Source organism: Pipistrellus kuhlii, unplaced genomic scaffold, assembly GCF_014108245.1.
Source record: "Pipistrellus kuhlii isolate mPipKuh1 unplaced genomic scaffold, mPipKuh1.p scaffold_m20_p_1, whole genome shotgun sequence".
Classification (NCBI taxonomy): domain Eukaryota; kingdom Metazoa; phylum Chordata; class Mammalia; order Chiroptera; family Vespertilionidae; genus Pipistrellus; species Pipistrellus kuhlii.
In genome coordinates, this window is record NW_023425404.1 from 111261914 (window position 1) to 111282512 (window position 20599).

A 20599-nucleotide genomic window follows, 5' to 3' on the forward strand; every position below is an offset into this window, starting at 1 on the left:
GTGCTATGAGATGAAAAATGTTGAAAATCGGTGGTTTACTCATCTGTTCCTTCAAAATCATACATTTGTCTGATTGCTGGAAGGCACTCTTCAGTCTGTTCCCCATTACAGGAAAGTTGGTAGTCATTGAGAGAATAAGCAGTAAAATACCCCAATTCTTTTTCTCCTTTAATTCAGTATTTGTTTAAACAGTAGAACACAAGATTTATTTTAAACTTGTTTTTTTTATTAAGGCACATGAGTCATAGAATGTTGAGGTACAAAATGCAAATTTCTGCATAAGAGTTTTAAAATACTCATTTTGGAAAATGAAGGTGAACATCATCTTCCAGAATATTCAACTTTTAGCTTGTTTTTTCTTTTGGATCAGTTCAACCAGCAACTTGTATCTAGCGATACAGTCTTCCTGTAGAAAGAAAAGGAGAGGTGAGACAATCACTTCCACAAACCGAGAGGGAAAACAAAGGCTTACTTCCTGGGTAAGCCTGCGTGTTGGCTGTGCCCGGTGACAATGAGACAGCCTCATGCCCATTCGCTCTGCGCAGGGCCTGCCTGGCATTGCCAGGCGAGGGCAGCCCACAGGAAGGTGAGTGAGCCGGGGCGAGAGGGCGGCCGGCTGCGAGCGCCAGGCGAGGGGCCGGTGGCCGCTGTCTGTGCGGCTACTGTCATTGTGACCGTGATTTTCACTTTGCAAATTCTATCGTGTTTAACATTTCACTATTTCATCACAACACGACTGCAGACAAACCACCACACGTGAGGCCAGGCACCCAGGATTCCCCTCGGGCCTGCCTCCCGCGCAGGCGGCGTGGCCTCCGCTCCGGCCGCTCCCGGAGCCCGCACAGCGGCGGCCCCAGCCTCCCGGACCCGTTCGAACGGCAGAGGCTGGGGGGCTTCTGCAGGAAGAGCTGCTGCTTCTGGTTGAGACAGGACCGTTTCCAAACCCCAGGGCAGTGAGGTTCTGAGTCCTAAGGAATCTCCTTCCTTTTACACCAATGTCAGTTCATCACACATGCACAGGCCTGTGTCCTGACAGACGCTGGAGAAACTTAGGAAAATAATTACTTCTGGCAAAAGCAGTTGGCGAGGCGGGGGAGTCTGTGTTTCTCAAATAGATCGACTGATAATGGTTTTATTTTTCTCCCTGGGAAAGCTTGACTCGTCATTTAAAGTAGGTGATAGATAACTAGACCAGTACACACGGGGACATTCATGGCCACAGGCTAGATTGTCCAACATAGAATTTCAATTAAAAAAATACGCATGTAAATGAACATCAGTGTGCCCAGAGGCTACTGAGGAAAGGCACAGAAGGCGGGAGAGACGGGCTCTTTTGATTTCTGAGTCCTGGCGCCTCAGACAGAAGAGCATGGCCGCCAGGAGAGAGGCCGGAGGCCGAGGAGGAAAGACGCACGGAGAGAACTCGGGCGAGCAGAGGGCACAGGCGGGCGGGCGGGCCTCCCCAGGACACCATCCTCCCGCCGTCTGAGCTTCCACCTGAGCACACACTGCCTGCAGACGTACTGGAGCAGATACTAACGGGGAGGAGAGTCTATTAGAAAAGCCAAGGCTACTCTGTAAGCTGAACCCCGAACGTCATTCTCTCACTGACCCCACATGCAAACGCGCCCCAGGGTGCAGGGCCATGTGCAGAGCGGGGGCCACACATCCCCCTGGCTAAAGGCTCGGCCTGGAGCCCGGGGGCCGTGATTTTGAGAAACGTCCTCGCTCTGCTGAGAGGGAGCTGCCACCAGGGAGAGCGAGCGCCCCAGGGGCTGGCAGGCTGACCGAGAGTGACTGTGTTCCATGCCTGGCCTTTCCTGAGGAAAACCGCCTGGTCTGTACAATGACCCAACTTTTACTGCGGACCCGGTTCAGGCTCCCTCACCGGCTGGTGCCCGGGCCCCGGGCCCCGGGGAGAGCAGGGACCCAGCTCCCAGCACAGCCCACAGCGGCCTCCTCCGTGCCCGCTCACCCACCTTACTCTTAGACGGGACACATTTGGCTATTTTGTCCCAGCGGTCAGAGGAGCCCTTCGGGTACTGCTGTAACGCTAACTCCAGAAGTTTCTGCTGGTTCTGAGTCCATGGCTCCTCGGCAGAGCGGCTCCTCTCTCCCCGCTGGCTCTCCTCGTCGCTGGACGCGTTGTGCTCTGATGTATCGAAGTCCTTCTGCCTCTTTCCGCGGGGCTTCTCCTCCGGCTCCGGCTTTGCCGCCTCGGCCGGCCGGGCGGGCCTGCGTCTCCGGGGCTGGCCCTCGGCCTCCGGCTTCTCCTCGCCGTCGGGCCCGGGCGGCGGGGCCTCCCGCTGTGTGAGGAGGTGGTCGGGCAGGGCCACGGCCGCCTTGCCCGGCCTGGGCTGGAGCTCAGAGAGCCTCACGGTCCCTGTGGGGAAGGTCAGGTCAGGAGCCGGGAGCGGCTGGCCCAGGCCTCTCACGCGCCATCTCACTCACGTTCACTTTGCTCTAGGACAGGGGTCGGCAAACTCATCAGTCAGCAGAGCCAAATATCAACAGTATAGTGATTGAAATTTCTTTTGAGAGCCATATTTTTTAAACTTAAACTTCTCCTAATGCCACTTCTTCAAAATAGACTCGCCCAGGCCGTGGTATTTTGTGGAAGAGCCACTCTCAAGGGGCCAAAGAGCCGCATGTGGCTCGAGAGCCGCACTTTGCTGACCAAGGGGACAGGTATCCGAGGAGGAAAGTCAGCCCAGGAGGCAGCGGAGGGGGGAGGGAACAGTGGGTGAACCCGGACCGCTGATCGGAGGCACGGGCCTCCCGAGAAGACCAGCTGCTGCTCCTGAAGGCGGTTCCTCTCTCTCCAGGGTTGTCCTTCGCTCCATCAGCACAGCTAACCGGGCCTGTCCGAACCCGCGCCGCGCCACCATCTGAGGTGACCACGCACCCGGGGGATCTGCTCTCAGAGCTGCTGCGATCGACCCCTGGTCATTCCAGCGCCCGTAGGAAGTGGGCAAACTGCTCAGCCTCCCAGCCACCAGTGTCGCCTCAGAGATGCCCTGAAATATCCAGCTGCACTCTCTCCGTCCCCCCATGCTCTGCAGGACCCTCTGCCTGTCCACTCGCCTGTTCATTTCTGGAGAATGTGGTGGAGGCCGGCTTCCTTCACACACACTCTCCGCCTGTGTCTGCCTCCGGCCCAGAAGTAACCTCCCTGGTAGAAACGGAATCTGGAAAAGCCCTTCCTCCGCCTGCGGCCCCGCGCTGCGCCCTCCGGGGGTGACCTCTGCCCCGGGTTTGCTCACCTGCACTACTCTCCCTGCGACCTGCATTTAGGGGAAGTTGGAAGGTTTAGGAGGCATTTTCTTACTTCCTGGTTCTAGGCAAACAGTACAGAGACAATAACAAAATTCCAGTTAGTCTTGGAGGAAACATTTGCAGAAACAGATTCTTGGGAAACTGCGTGCTGCCTCCTCTGTGGGCAGCCTGTGGTGTGTGTGGGGGTGATGCAGGGACACTGCACCCCTGACCCCGAACTGAGAACAAGGCTTTTGTAATTCTTTCAACTTACCACACACATCTTGGCACCCACTATATGTTCAGGGCTGAATTGGCTAGTTGGTTTCTATAATTTGATGCCTTTTATTTTTTAAAATATATTTTAATTGATTTCAGAGAGAAAGAGAGGAATATTGATGATGAGAGAGAATCGTTGATCAGCGGCCTCCTGCGTGCTTGCACTGGGGATGGAGCCTGCATCCAGGCATGTGCCCTTGACCAGCACCAAACCTGGGACCCTCTGGTCTGCAGGCCGATGTTCCACCCACTGAGCCAAACAGCTAGAGCTAATCTGACACCTTTTAGAGGTTTGGCCAACAGAGTTCATTGGTCTAAGCTATGACACCATCGGACTTAAAGAAGATGCTATTCTTAGAAAGGGGCTTATTTTAAAGAAACGGCTTTAGATTAATGGGGGAGTCGGTGCTGCCTCACCTGGGGAGCAGGTGACGGAGTCCTTCAGCTGTTTGGCTTTGGTTGTCACCTGTTACAAAATATAAAAGCAAAGATTACTTCCACATACCCACGCTATAGGCCAATGATGTATAATATTTCATATAAAGTCTTGGTTATACTTCTTATTAACTAGATAACCTTGAGCAATTTCCAGTGCTTTCTGCTCATGTAATACCTCCTATGATATGTAGATATGATACTGATACCATTTGCCTGTTAGGGGTGTTTTAAGTTTGCAATAAGCTCTTAGCAAGATATTAATGGCTCAGTAAATATTACCCATTATTAGTGACATGGATCATTTGTTTTTCATTCATACAAAAGGCAGAATTAGGGAAAACATTTAAAGCTTGCTTAAAAACATGGTTCCTTCCTCTCTTTCCAGAGGCTTTGCTTCCTAGTTTATGGGGGAGAAATTGAAGCTACCCAACATGAGCTTCCCCAACTTCCGGCTTTCCCAACTCCAGTTTGATTGTATCAAAATAGAGCTTTCCCTTCTTTTATTCCAACTCAAAGAGGCTAGCTTCTTTCTTCTTGAATCATCAATTTCCTTTGCTTTCATCTTGAACTTCTCCCCCGTCAGCTGTGTCCCACAAAAACCTTCACACTCAGTCCAGCGGCCTCTCCTCTAAAAGGCGACCTCCCCTTGAGCATTTTTCTGTTTCACTTGGCTTTCACGACAGAATCTCCGTCTTTTCCATCTCTGTCTCTGAATGCTCCTTTATTGGCCCTGCTATACTGCTGCCTCTTGTTCCCAAATATAATCTTCCTCAGCACGTGTCCTTGCTCTTCATATGTTCTTTCCACTTTCTCCTGGGGTATCTCACACCATGTGTTCCAGACAGGAAACGATTAGCCTACAGCTCTGGTTCAGATCTCTACCTTGGAATGCCAGGCTGGCAGAAATTGACCATGTATAACATAAAAGATCTGAAAAGGACTTCAATTTTAGAACAGTAAGCTTACTATGCAGCAGGCATTGTTCTAAATAAGATATGTGTGTGTGTATACATATTCCCCACAGCAGCTGTATTAGGTAGGTATATGATTATCATCCCCATTTTATGTAATCTGAAGCTCAGAGAATAAATAATATGTCCAAGATTAAAAGGCTAGTGAATAGCTGAAATCAGACAAGTCATGCTTCAAAATCTTTGCTCTCAATCCCTGTAAATACTGCCCTTCAAATCCAGATCTCTTACAGGCGAGGAAGCAAGTCAAGTGCACCTTCTGATACACTACCGGCTCCCCTTTAACTGCCACTCGTCTTACTTGGAGGTCTTCTAGCTCCACAAACTAAACAAACCCCTGACTACACCCAACTTCTCAGCTTTAGTATATTTGAATATGTGCACCCATCTCCACAGCCAATTTTGGGACATTTTCATCATGTTGATGTTTTAGCTATCATAGCTCATCCTCCCCACCTTATCCGACCCTGCCTCTCTTCACTCCCAACTAATCAATCACTAATATCTCTGTCACTTTAGAAGTTCCTATACTGGGCTTTCATATGAGCAGAAGCATATAATAATACTAGAGGCCCGGTGCATGAAATTTGTGTACAGGGGGTGGGAGTGTCCCTCAGCCAGGCCTGCACCCTCTCCAATCTGGGACCCCTCAAAGGATGTCCCAATGCGGTTTACAGGGATTGGGCCCAAACCAGCAGTTGGACATCCCTCTCGCAATCCAGGACTGCTGGCTCCTAACCACTCACCTGCCTGTCTACCTGATGGCCCCTAACTACTCTGCCTGCCGGCCTGCTCGCCCTCAACTGCCTCCCCTGCCAGCCTGCTCACTCCAAACTGCCCCTACCCCTGCTGTCCTGATCACACCCAACGGACCCCCATGATGGTCTGCTCACCGCAAACTGGCCCCCTGCTGGTCTTCTCACCCCAAACTGATGCCCCTGCTGTCCTGATCACCCCACCGGCCTGATCACCCACAACTACCCTCCCCTCTTGGTCTCTAACCACTCTACCTTGGCCCCGCCATCATGGCTTTGTCCAGAAGAAGTCCATACGGTCTCCTAGTCTAATTAGCATATTACCCTTTTATTAGTATAGATAGAGGCCTGGTGCATGGGTGGAGGCTGGCTAGTTTGCTCTAAAGGGTGTCCCGGATCAGGGTGGGGCATGGGGCGGCCTGGGCAAGGGGCCTGTGGTGGTTTGCAGGCCAGCCATGATCCCATGGTGTGAGGGTCCCACTGGAGGGGCATGGCCAGCCTGGGTGAGGGGCTGAGGAGTGTCTTCAAGCTGGCCACAGCCCCATCCTCCTGCTGGTAGGTGCTATGGCAAGGGAGTGAACAGCTGACCTGGGTTCCGGAAGCCTGAGAGCTAAAGTTTGGAAGCTACCTTGGTCAAAGGTTACTGAATCCTGATATGAGTATCTGGCTCAGTGATCTGTCCTCCTATATAATACATGGAGGATGCAGTGTGCAGCTGCTAGAAAATAAGGAAGATGTTAGCCAATATGGCATTTGCAGGTTCTCCACTGAATTTTTTTTTCTTCATTTTTTTATTAAGGTATTATATGTGTACATATCTTACCATGGCCCCCTCTCCCCACTCTCAGATATGTTCTCCCTCCCCAGAGTTTTGCGTCCATTGGTTATGCTTATATGCATGCATACAAGTCCTTCCGTTGATCTCTTATCTCCTCCTCTTCACTGAATATTTAACAGTGTGTGTCAGGGAACTCACATTCTATTTTTTGGGATTCAGCTTCACCTAAGCCACCCCTCACAACATGGTATCATCCTAACAGGCCTCTTGGAGATGCTTCCAAACGGGAGCAAAAATGGTGCTCTCAGAACGTTTGCTGCCAAATGCCAAATGGGTACCTGAGGCACAAGCCTGGAATACTTTCTGGAGAACCGAAGTAGCCCCAGAAAAAGTTGCTACAAATGTGTGACATTTAGGAGTTCTACAGTGAAAGACCAGATCCCAACCTGTTTATTCTACAACGAAACTCAATGTCAACAACTTCAATCCATTCAGATAGTCAGCTTTTTTTGTAATCTCATTCTAAGTAGGAATGGATACATTCAAGGGTCACCAGACATTTGAGAGAAATCTCTAAGATGATAATGAGGAGCCACGACACAACAATCAACTTCCAGAAACAGAGAACAGAGGAACTAGAGCGTCATAAGTCTTCTCAACAGCAACAATAGAAGCTAAACGCAATAGAGCAATGCTTTTCAGAATTCTGTACCAAATCAGACCATCAGTCAACTATAAAAGTAGAATACAGATTTTTAAATGGGCAAGGGCTTATATTTTAACTTCCATATAGCTTTTCTCATAAAACTACTGGATGTGTTTCGTCAAGAAATGAGAACGAGCCCTGGCCAGTGAGGCTCAGTTGGCTGAGCACCCTCTGTGCACCAAAAGGCTGCCGGTTCAGTTTTCAGTTGGGGCACATGCAGAGGTTGCAGGCTCGATCCCCAGCGTAGGGGTGTGCTGGATGCAGCTGATGAATGTTTCTCTCCCTCCCTCTTCCTTCCTCTCTCTAAAAAGAAAACAAAAGAAAAATAAGAAATGAGAATGAATCTTATGGAATAAGATTCTTAAGGAATAAGGAAACAAGGAATAAAGAAACAAGGAATCCAGAACAGGAGAAAGGGAAAGAATTCTTAGGATGCTAATGAAGGAGTCCCAGGACAGCCATTTGTGCAGGAGAGCTAGAAAGCTCCAGTTCAGACTGGAGCAGCAGGACAGTAAGCTCCATAAGGAATGTCTGCAAGAAAATTAAAAAAAACAAAAAAACAAAAAAAAGAACTGATCAAACTGTTGTGTGAAATTATGTTTAGTTGGAGAATTAGAGATTAATACTTCAGTTTAAGAAGTAGTGATTGCCCTGGCTGGTGTGGCTCAGTGGATAGAGCTGACTGAAGGGTCCCGGGTTCAATTCTGGTCAAGGGCAGTACCTTGGCTGCAGGCTCCTCTCTGGCCTGGGCCCTGGTCGGGGCTCATGCAGGAGGCAACCAATCGATGTGTTTCTCACGCATTGATGTTTCTCTCTGCCTTTCCCTCTCTCTTCACTCTCTCTAAAAAAAGCATTGGAAAAATATCCTGGGGTAAGGATTACCCGTGACCCCTCACCTCTGCGCCCCCCCCCCCCCCAATAAAAAAAGAAAAGAAAAAACAAGTAGTGATTAATTCTTAGAATCTCCAAGCAAACCAAGAGATAATTATTTTAAGAAAAACAAAAGATTGTATAAGAAAAAAAGTTATAATAATATACCGTGTGGCTTGGCTGTGAATAATATTTATATAGTCATAAAAATGGAAGTACTAAACTTTTTAAGCTAAAATTGGTACTATGTCTATATTGTAAAGGGATGGGAAGTGTTTGTGGGTGCTAAAAAAAGATCATTTGTCATCTTCAACTGAGAATCCAATGCTAATATCTAAAATTTAAAAGTCAAGAAATAGCAGCAACAGCATATTGTTAAAAATGCAAAGTAAAAGAAAGTTATTATGGGCTACCAGCTTGGATAGGTTTTAGATAGCATTGGATCTACATGTGTATTAATACTCACATTGATTGTGGAATTGTGGGGAAATTTGTTTCATGTTCTTATTCAAAGCAGAAAATTCTATATAATATCAATAAATCCTATATAATAAAAGGGTAATATGCAAATGGTCCAAATGGTGGAATGACTAAGTGCTATGATGCACACTAAACACCAGGGGGCAGATGCCCGATGCAGTAGCTGCCCCCTGGTGGTCGGTGAGCTCCCACAGGGGGGTGCCACTCAGCCACAAGCCAGGCTGATGGCTGGTGAGCATAGCAGCCCGCCTCCACGGCAGCACTAAGGATGTCCGACTGACAGCTTAAGCCATCAGTGGGACATTCCCAGACTTTGAAAGAGAACCCCCTCCCCCCTGTTGTGCACGAATGCCGTGCACCAGGCCTTTAGTCCTTTATAATCCTTCTCCTTACACAATTATACCAATCTTATCTTTAAAACTCATAGGGACCCTATGATTTCATCTAGGAATATGGGTTAGGGTTGAGTAAATGAAAACAAATCTAAAATGAATTTTGTTCCTTACAGAATATTAAATTAGAAAAATGACAGCTATATTCCATAGAGTTGAGTTAGGAGCAGTAACTAGTTACATGGTGGCACATTTCCACTTAATATATGGAAGAATTTTCCAACTTGTGATCTATATATAAAATGTATGCTCATATACCTGGCATCCTCAGATAACTCAGAAAATAAATGTTGACTACTAGTAATGGCCTCAACTCATATTTTTCAAGTTTGGACTGATTTGACATCATAAGTGTTACTCTTAAAATAAAAATTATGTAACTGTTAAGTTCATTGTTTTCATTCATTTGTATTTAATTTTGGCCAACTTTCTGTTTGAATTTAACACTTATTAACTAAAAACTGGAGTAACAAAAACATGGCATTCATTTACCTGACATTAATAAACAAGCTGAAAAGTGTTTCCAACTGCTAGAAAGCATTTTTGTTCATTTTTATTTCTTCAATGTCTTAAAAAATTTTTTAAATTTATTTATATATTTTTTATTAAATTATTATCTTTGTACATATACCATTGCCCACCCCTTCCCATACATACCCTCCCTCCCCAGAGTTTTGTGTCCATTGGTTGTACTTATATGCATGTATATAAGTCCTTCAGTTGATCTATTATCTCCCCCAGATCTCCCTACCCTCCCTGCTGCAATTTGACAGTCTGCTTGTTGCTTTACTGTCTCTATATCTATCTTTTGGTTCTTCAGTTTATAATGTTCTTTATCATCCATAAATAAGTGAGGTCATGTGGTGTTTCTCTTTCATTGACTGGCTTGTTTCACTCAAGATAATGTTCTCCAATTCCATCCAGGTTGCTGCAAATGATGAGAATTTCTTTTTTATGGCAGCATAATATTCCATTGTATAGATGTACCATGGTTTTTTGATCCAATCATCTGCTGATGGGCACCTAGGCTGTTTCCAAATCCTAGCTATTGTAAATTGTGCTGCTATGAACGTAAGGGTGCATCTATCCTTTCTGATTGGTGTTTCTAGTTTCTTGGGATATATTCCTAGGAGTGGGATTGCTGGGTCAAATGGGAGTTCCATTTTCAGTTTTTTGAGGAAGCTCCACACTGTTCTTCACAGTGGTTGCACCAGTCTGCATTCCCACCAGCAGTGCACGAGGGTTCCTTTTTCTCCGCAACCTCGCCAACACTTGTCGTTTGTTGATTTGTTGATGTTGGTCATTCTGACAGGTGTGAGATGGTACTGCATTGTTGTTTTGATTTGCATCTCTCGTATAATTAGTGACTTTGAGCATGTTTTCATGTGTCTCTTGGCCTTCCTTGGTTTACCAAATTTTTTAGCACCAAGAAGCAATTTTAAATTACACTGACAATTATTAGCATCTATTCAAGAGTTACCAGTCTATTGGCGTGCTGCATCTCTAAGCTATACATAAAAAGGAGTTACGCAAATTCTAACTATAATATAAAGTATGATGCTATTACCAGACTTTAGATGATACTATGAGTTAAAACAGTTCCCTCACAAATAAAATCATTCTTGCCGAAACTGGTTTGGCTCAGTGGATAGAGCGTCAACCTGCGGCCTGAAGGGTCCCAGGTTCGATTCTGGTCAAGGGCATGTACCTTGGTTGTGGGCACATCCCCAGTAGGGGGTGTGCAGGAGGCAGCTGATGGATGTTTCTCTCTCATCAATGTTTCTAACTCTCTATCCCTCTCCCTTCCTCTCTGTAAAAAATCAATTAAAATATATTAAAAAAATCATTCTTAGTATTCAATGTGCACATTATTGTAACTAATAAATTAGATCTAACCTTTAAAGTAGATAGTCTCAAAAAAAATAAAGTAGATAGTCTCTTCTTGGGGAAAGCTACAGGGTTCTGATGAATGAGTATAAAATACAAACTCAGTATCTTAGCAATACATGACACTAAGTGGGGTCCAGGAAAAAAAAAAAAAAAGAATGTTAAATGGGAGATATAAAGAAAAGTTTTCATGTAACCTGCAAGTATGTTTTCCTTGAGTGAGTAACTAAAGATGAACAAATGTTCAATAAAGAGTTTAATCAGACCTTGAATGTTTCTGTGGTTCAAATATTCAAAGGCCATAGGGGAGAGAAACTGCTTACAAAGGAAGCAGAGAGAAACTGCTCACTTAACTGGCAGTGTCCTGGGACATTAAATACCTGACTTCAAATTTATCCCCCTTTGGCCAGCACCTCCGAAAACCTTCTGTACTTCAGTTTCTCCAATGAGTGCTAGATAGATCTCTGTGATGCCATCCTAATGATGTGTAAGGATTCCAAGAATCCAGCAGGCTAGGAGGGTACCTTGTTCCTCTCTCTCCACTACTGTGTGCTCCTCCTCAAGCTGTGTCCTCTGAGGAAGAAGACAATGAACTAGACATAAGGAGGACAAGGGCCTGTGAAGGGGGGCGTCAGGCAGGAAAAATATGAATAGACGGCTCTAGAATCTCTCTGAGAAATAAAGCTGTCTTTGTTGAAGAGACAGTCTGGCAAGTGTTTCAAATAGAGGTTCAATACTCCCAATGCCCTCCTGGACTGAGGTGCCAGCTGCCACCTAGACTTCCGAGGAAGGAGCAAGCTGCCTGCAGTACAAAGAAAAGAATTTGGAGCATAGGTTGAAGGTTATCTGAAAGAGAGAAAGTGAGGATAAATGGAAGACAGAGGAGGAGGAACAAAGCCATAAGGAGATAAGGATAAAGGAGAAAAGCAAGTGGAAATGGCATGACCAAGAGGGCACTGTGCAACAATAAAGGCTGGTATGGATTTTTAAGTTTCTTGTTAGAAGGTGTTCCTCCCTTCCCCCTAAAAAAAACCTCACTAGGAATGTTGTTCATAGTGTGGACTTTAGGTTCCATTTAATGTAGATCCACCCCTAATTAAAAAAAAAAAAAAAGATTATTGTTTAAAGTATTACATACTAGGAGCTCAGTGCACAAATTCATGCACCTTGAAAGGAACTGTGGGCCACAAGGCTGCAGTGGGCACAGGGGAGGGTCTCAGCTCATCCTCCACACCCCTGCCCGGTCCTTACAGCCATATTCCCCCAGGCCCCTCTTCGATGGCAGCCCTGCTCCTGCCGCTCCCACAGCTGATGGCACTGGCCCTGCTCGCACCCACTGATGTCACAGAGCAACTGGGGCCGGCCCCAGCAGCGGGTGTGAGTGGGGCCGGTGCCTTCAGTGGGTGCAAGTGGCAGCTGCTGCCCTGATTGCCCCTCAGGAGCAGGGGGAGGTGGAAAAGCCCTCAAGGGTAACTGGGGCTGCAGCTATTCAAGGCCTTTTTAAATTCCATGTAAATTTTCTGGAGTTTGTTCTAGACCTGTGAAATATGCCCTTGGTATTTTAATGGGGATTGCATGGAATATATAGATTTCTTTGGGTAGTATGGACATTTTAATGATGTTGATTCTACCAGTCCATGAACACCATATATTCTTCTGTTTGTGTCTTCTTCTATTGCTTTTTTTCAATTGTTCTGTAGTTTTCTGAGTACAGGTTTTTTACCTCCTTACTTTAGTTTATTCCTAGATAGCTTAATTTTTTTTGTGCAGTGATACATGGGATTGTTTTCAATGTTTCTCTTTCTGTGAGTTCATTATTGGTGTATAAAAAGGCCATAGACTTCTGGGTATTTTGTATCCTGCTACATTGCCAAATTCATTTATTAAATCTAGTTGTTTTTTGATGGAGTCTTTAGTTTTCTATGTACAATGTTGTGTCATCTGTGAATAATGACAGTTTTATTTCTTCTTCTTATCTGATTGCTATGGCTAGCACTTCCAGTACTGTGCCAAACAGGAGTGGCGAGAGTGAGCATCCTGTCTTGTCCCAGTTTTTAGGGAAAATGGTTTGTTTTTGAGTATGATGTTGGCTATAGGTTTGTCATATACTCTAAGTGGCCAGATTATTATGACCACCTGACATTTGTAGGCAAATTAGCCCTACACTGTATCATATAGTATATGGAAGTCGAAGGCCTGCTTGAACACCTTTGCTATCTGCAGTTACCAAGATAAAAATCCTCCAATTTGCACAGGAACACAAGGATTGGACAGTCAAGCATTGGAAAAAAGTCATGTTTCCAGTTGCATCATGCAGATGGCAAAGTGAGGAATTGGCGGAAACAGCATGAAAGCATGTACCCCACATGCACGAATACAACCCTTCAAGCTGGTGGGGGCTGTTATGATTTGGGGCATGTTTTCCTGGCATGATTTGGGTCCTTTAATTTATGTGGAACGATGTTTGAATAGCACAACATACGTATGTATCGTTGCTGATCAAGTTCATCCTATCATGTTGATGGCATATCCCAATGGAGATGGCTTCTTCCAAAAAGACAATGCGCCATGCCACGGTGCTCATATTGTGCAAGAGCATGAGGGAGACTTTACCTTGCTTAAGTGGCCCCCACAATCACTTGAGCATTTGAGCATTTGTGTAACAAAGTTAAAAGAGCCATCAGGCAGCTGGTTCCACAACCATCAAATCTCACAGAACTGGACAGTGCTATTCATCAGGCATGGTGTCAGATTCCTTGTTTTATCTTTCAACATCTTGGGAAGTCAATGTCAAGAAGAATCGCCGAAGTATTGAAGGCATGATCCCCCTAGTCCCACTTTGCTGAGTTTTTATCAAGAAAAGATGTTGGATTTTGTCATATGCTTTTTCTGCATCAATTGATATGATTATGTGATTTTTGTCTCTCAATTTGTTTATGTGATGTATCACATTTATCGATTTGTGGATATTGTACCATCCTTGCATCCCCAGAATAAATCCCATTTGGTTATGGTGTATAATCTTTGTAATGTAATGCTGGATCCTATTTGCTAGGATTTTGTTGAAGATTTTAGCACCTATGTTCATCAGAGATATTGGCCTGTAATTCCCTTTATCTGGTTTTGGGATTAGGTAATGCTGGCTTCATAGAAAGAGCTTGAAAGTGTTCCTTCCTCTTGAATTTTTTGGAATAGTCTGAGGAGGATAGGTTTTAGTTTTTCCTTGACTATTCAAATGTGAAACCATTTGGCCCAGAGCTTTTGTTTGCTGGGAGTTTTTTTGGTGGCTGCTTCAATTTCCTCTATATTTATAAGCCTATTGAGATTTTTAAATTTCTCCTGGTTGAGTTTTGGAAGGTTGTATTTTTGTAGAATATGTCCATTTTTTCTAGTTGACCAGTTTGTTGGAATAGAGTTGTCTCATAGTGTGTGTGTGTGTATATATTATTATTATTATTTTTTACAGTCCTTTGTTTTCTGTGGGTCTGTTGTTATTTTGCCTTTTTCATTTCTGATTTTATTTATCTGGGTCCTCTCTCTTTGCTTAGTGGCAAGCCTGGTTAGAAGTCCATCAATCTTGTGTATCCTTTCAAATATAACCAGTTCTTCATTTTATTTATCTTTTTTATTATTATTATTTTTTGGTCTCTATATAATTTATTTCCATTCTGATCTTTATTATTTCCTTCTTCTGTTCACTCTGGGCTTTTTTTGTTGCTCTCTTTCTAATTCAATAAGTTGTAGAATTAGATAATTTATTACCAGTTTTTCTTCTTTAATTTATTTTTTGAGATAGGCCTGTAATGCTATGAACTTCCCTCTCAGGACTGCTTTCATTGTGTTCCATACATTTTGGATGTTGTGTTTTCATAGTCATTTGTTTCCAGGATGTTTTTTATTTCTTCTTTGATCTCTTTGGCAACCCAAATCTTTGTTTAGTAACATGCTATTTAACCTCCAAGTGTTTGAATTTTTATTGTAGTTTATTTCTAATATTATGCCATTGTGATCTGAGAAGATGCTTGATATGATTCAATCTTCTTGAGCTTGAAGAGACTTTGCCTATGTTCCAATTAAAAAATGTTCCATGTGCACTTGAGAAGAATGTACATTCCATAGTTTTGGGGTGAAATATTCTGAAAATGTCTATTAAGTCCATCTGATCTAGGGAGTTATTTAGGATTGCTTCATTAATGCTTTTGTATGAGTGGATTCTTTCCGAGAAACTCAGTGTAGTACTGTACAAAGAGGGAACACTAGGATGCAGGTATTTGGTGGAAGAAGAGTGAACATAAGCCCTGGGAAGACGTTCAGACTTTTATAGGAAGTGGAATTGTTGGTGGTCTTGCACAGTTAGTCTCAGTTCTCTGAGAGGCAACAACAATATGACAAGGATAACAGGAAATAGCAGTTCTAGAATGTAATGTAAGTAGTTCACGATGTAAATTCACACACATCATCTACATTTGTATGTTTCTAGATTTCCCACGTATGAGTCTCCTGAAAATTACACATCTAAGGAGTTCTAGACCCACAGAATTATTAAACTATTATTATTTAGCAAAGTCACAGGATATAAGACTAATGCAAAAATCTGTTCTAGTTCTACATATTAGCAATGGACAACCTGAATGTGTAATTAAGAAAAGGGTTCCTTTACAATAACCTCAAAAAGATTGATACTGAGTTTAAGAAGTTCCAGAGTTATACTGAAAACAACAAACATAAAAATTAAAGAAGCTTTTAATAAAAGGAGAGACATTTCATGTTCATGGATTTAGACACTCAAAATTGTTGAGATGGTAATCGTCTCCCTCCCCAACTGATCTATGTATTTAATGCAATCCCCATTAAAAAGAGCTTTCACAGAAATTGAAAAAGACAGCCAAATTATTTTGTTAAGGAAAAAATTTGGAAAGATTTGTACTATCCAATTTAAACATTTACCATAAGGCCTTAGTAATCTGAACAGTGTGGCGTTTTTAGGATAGGCATACAGATCAATTGAATAGAATTGAGAGTACAAAGTAAATCTTTACATTATGGCCAACTGATTTTTTTGTGAAAAGTACCAAGACAATTTGATGGTATAAAGAATTGCCTATTAATAGATGGTTTTAAGACAACTGGATATCTGCATGCAATAAATAAAAAATGAACTTGATTGTAACAAGAAAAAATCAAATGTTGGTGAGGGAGGATATAGATAAATTGGAACCTTTAGCCTATCTAATAAAAGAGTAACATGCAAATTAACCATCACTCTGCGAAAAAATGGGGGCACCCATAGCCACAAGATGGTCCCGCCAGAGTCCCGCAGTCCCAGGAGGGCTGCCGCAGAGAACTGGCAGCCTACGTGGCCTGAAGGAATGCTGCCTAGAGGCCCTCTTGACCCTTTGTAAAAAACAAAAACAAATTCACTCCCCACGGAGTGATCACACACACACACACACACACACACACACACACACACACACACGTGCAGCCTCACTTCTTAGCCTTGGAAGCGCCCACACTACCACGGAGTGATCTCCTCCCAGCGGCAGCCTGGGGTCTCAGCCTCGAAAGCGCCTACATGCTCCCATGGAGTGATCCCCTCATCCACACACACACCTTCAGCCTCAGAAGTGCCTGCAACCCGGCAAGTGATCCTGCCCCACTGGCAGCCTGGGGAGTCCGCCCTGGAACTCCCCCCCCCCCCCCCCCCCCCCTGCCGAGTGGCTGGGGGCGGGGAGAGGGTATCTGGGTGACGCTGCCCAGCAACTCCCCCTTTGGGTAGAGACTTCTGACCAGGTTAGGAAGGTAAATGGGTTTTGTTTAAAATCTTTACAAACCACAAAGGAAATGTCTGAGGTAGGTTTCACATAGGAAGTAACTTACAACTAATTTCTGAGGGCAAACGGCGACACTGCAGCTACATTACCGGAGAGTGCCCTGAGGTCCGGAGGTTGGCTCTGCAGGGGCAGTGGGGGGTGCTCCCCACCTGGTTCCTCAGCACCTTGGGCAGGGCTTGAGCCCACCCAGGAAGGCCTTTTCCCCTACAGTTCTCACCCAGGCAGGGAGGTTTTGTAGACATGAATAAGAAGTGCCCACGCACGTCCTGAAGATGCTGGGGCCAGCAGAAATGACAAAGAAACCGGGAAAAGAGCAAAACCAGAAACACCACCGATCCGAATATAGATCATCTTTTTCTTCAGATGATGGTCTGTTTCCCTCTTCTTCGTCTTTGGAAGCAAGAAAGATTCAAGAACTGATTATTCTACCAACAGAAAAGTTAAGAGAAAGAGAGGACAGAAAGGAATAAAAGGATAAAAGAAAGGACAAAAAGAAAGAAAGAAACAACCATATGATATCACCTTTCCAAGGTCTCATGAAATTCCTGTTTAAGGAGTTTATTTTATGACACTTTTAGTTTGGGTTTACATTTTTACTGGTTTGTCAAGACCACGGCAAGTACACTGTCCAATATGTTTTTAAAAAAAATATGTTTTACTGATTTTTTTAGAGAGAGAGGAAGAGAAAGGGATAGAGAGCTAGAAACATCTATGAGAAACATCGTTCAGCTGCCTCCTGCACACCCCCCACTGGGTATGTGCCCCCAATCAAGGTACATGCCCTTGACTGGAATCAAACCTGGGACCCTTGAGTCTGCAGGCCAACGCTCCATCCATTGAGCCAAACTGGTTAGGGCTGTCCAATATGTTAAAGAAAAAACCCTATCTAATAAAGAGGGAATATGCAGGGGAGGGCATTTGGGGGTGACTGGGCCAGCAGGGAAGCAGTTAGGCATCGACCAGGCTGACAGGGGAGTGGTTAGGGGATAATCAGGCTGGCAGGCGAGCAGTTGGGAGCCAGCAGTTCTGGATTGTGAAAGGGATGTTCGACATCCCCCGAGGGGTCCCAGATTGGAGAGGGTGCAGGTTGGGCTGAGCCCCCTCTCCCCGTCCCAGTGCACAAATTTTGTGCACTGAGCCTCTAGTGTACTGATAATGTAAAATGGTACAGCCACTTTTCTGGCTGGAACCATGGAGAGTACAGAAGCAAAAAAGAAAGTTCCTGCTGTGCCAGAAACCCTTATTAAGAAAGAGCAAAGGGGCCGAAACCGGTTTGGCTCAGTGGATAGAGCGTCGGTCTGCGGACTGAAGGGTCCCAGGTTCGATTCCGGTCAAGGGCATGTACATTGGTTGCGGGCACAACCCTGGTGGGGGGTGTGCAAGAGGCAAGTGATTTATGATTCTCTCTCATTGATGTTTCTGACTCTCTGTCCCTTTCTCTCTCTAAAAAAAAAAAAAATCAATAAAACATATTAAAAAAAAAAAAAGAGCAAAGGAGTCTTGCAGAGCTGAAGATTAAGTGCCTGAGAAAGAAATTTGCCCAGAAGATGCTACAAAAGACAAGGAGGAAGCTTATCTATGAAAAAGCTAAGCACTATCACAGTAGTATGGTCAGATGTACAGAACTGAGATTCGAATGGCTAGGATGGCAAGAAAAGCTGGCAACTTCTATGTATGAGCGGAACCCAAACTGGCATTTGTCATCAAGATGAGAGGTGTCAGTGGTGTGAGCCCAAAGACCCAAAAGGTGCTGTGGCTTCTTTGCCTTCACCAGACCTTCAATGCACATTTAAGCTCAACAGGATTCCATTAACATGACGACTGTGGAACCATATATTGCACAAGGGTACCCAAACCTGATGTTAATACACGAATTCATCTGTAAGCATGGTTATTTGAAAATCAACAAAAAATGAATTGTCTGGCAGATAACACATTGATTGCCTGATCTCTTGGTAAATATAGCATCACCTGCAGGGAGGATCTGATTCATGAGATCTATATGGTTGGAAAGTGCTTCAAAGAAGCAAATTTCCTGTGGCCCTTCAAATGATCTCCCATAAGGTGGAATGAAGAGAAAGACCACCATTTTGTAGAAGGATGAACTCAGGTAACTATCCTGGTTATTTTGTAATCTGGTTAATTAATAAACTGTGTCTGCTTTAACACGGGAAAAAAAAGAAAAAACACACAATTTGGTAGTTCCTTAAAAGTTGAACATAAACTTACTATATATTCTAGCAGTTCCAATTCTAGGAATCTAACCAAGAGAAATAAAAATATAAATCAATAAAACATATTAAAAAAAAAAGAGACTTAATTTATAAGTCTCTGAAACACCCATTCAGAGACTTATAAATTAATATTCATTGCAGCATTACTCATAATAGCCAAAAAGGGGAAATAATCCAAATGGTCAACAAAAATTGGTATTATATATACAACTGAACAATAAAGAGAAATGGACTATTGATACATGCTACAAAATGGATGGACTTCAAACAACCTTTGCTGAGTGAAAGAAGTTGCAAATAATGAATACTATACAATTCCATTTATATGTGATTTCCAGAGAAGGGAAATTTACACATACATGAAACAGATCCCTGGTTGCCTGAGTTAGGAGAAGATAGTGGGGAATGACTGCAAATTGGGTTTAGGAAACTTTTTTGGGTGATGAAAATGTCTGATACTAAATGTGGTAACTGTAAACTATAACTTAAAAAAATCATTTAATTTTACACTAACAATGGGAAATTTTAAGCTATGTGAATTATATCTAATGTTTTTTTGTAAAAAGACATAACACGAGATTTACTCTCAACAAAATTTAAAGTGTACCATACAATATTTTTAACTATTGATACAAGCACAAAATTGTAGAGCAGATTTCTAGTATATTTTTTTGACAGTAACTATCCTTATCTCCACCCCCAACAACCACCATTCCACTTGTTGCTACTATGAGCTTAATGATTTTATACCTCCTATAAGTGGAATCATGTGGCATTTTGTCCTTCTGTAACTAGCTTATTTCACTTATGTTCTTTTAAAAAAATATATTTTATTGATTTTTTACAGAGAGGAAGGGAGAAGGGTAGAGAGTTAGAAACATTAATGAGAAACACTGATCAGCTGTCTCCTGCACACCCCCTACTGGGAACGTGCCCGCAATCAAGGTACATGCCCTTGACCATAATTGAACTTGGGATGCTTCAGTCCATAGGCCAAAGCTCTATCCACTGAGCCAAACCATTAGGGCTTCACTTATGTTCTTAAGGTACATTCATGGTGTCGCAAAGTGCATAATTTTCCTTCTTTTTATGGCTGAATAATATTCCAGTGTATGTATATGTGTGTGTGTGTGTGTGTGTGTGTGTGTATAATATTTCCTTTATCATATTCCCATCCTCGCCATTCATGTGGGGTGCATCTTGACTACTGTGATTAGTGCTGCAATACACATGAGTATGCATATATTTCTTAGACATCCAGATTTCACTTCTTTTGGTTATCTAACCAGAAATGGGATTGCTAGGTTACATAGTAATCTTTGAATTTTTTGAGGAACTTTCATACTGTTTTCCATAATGACTGAATAATTTTATGTTCCCACCAACAGTGTGCAAGTGTTCCAATTTCTCCACATGATTGCCAACACTTGTCATTTTTATTTTTAATGGCCATCCTGAGAGGAATGAGATGATACCTCATTGTGATTTTGATTTGCATTTCCCTGATGACTATTGACTTGAGCATCTTTTCATATACCTGTTGGCCATTTTAAATCTGTGTGTTTTTTGGAGGGGGAGGTCTGAGTTGTAGGAGGTCCTTTTATATTTTGGAGATGAATTCCTGGTCAGATATATGGTTTGCAAATATTTGCTTCCATTCCTTATGGTCATCTTTTTATTCCACTGACTGTTCCTTTGCTGTGGTAGAAGCTTTTCAGCT

At 43.6% G+C, this 20599-nt stretch overlaps 1 protein-coding gene and 1 pseudogene across 1 annotated transcript in view; one reads left to right on the forward strand and one right to left on the reverse strand.

Moving 5' to 3' along the window:
- Nucleotides 1-200: 200 nt before the first annotated feature.
- DNAJC1 (DnaJ heat shock protein family (Hsp40) member C1) overlaps nucleotides 201-20599 on the reverse strand; it is a 213886-nt gene continuing 193487 nt past the window's right edge. The window contains exons 10-12 of the mRNA XM_036459795.2: nucleotides 3952-4000; nucleotides 1980-2383; nucleotides 201-406 (exon numbers count right to left, since the gene is read on the reverse strand). Of these exons, the coding sequence (XP_036315688.1) occupies nucleotides 338-406; nucleotides 1980-2383; nucleotides 3952-4000 (522 nt within the window). The 3' untranslated portion in view covers nucleotides 201-337. The remainder of the gene's footprint in view (nucleotides 407-1979; nucleotides 2384-3951; nucleotides 4001-20599) is intronic.
- Nucleotides 18145-18749, forward strand: LOC118731304 (annotated as a pseudogene).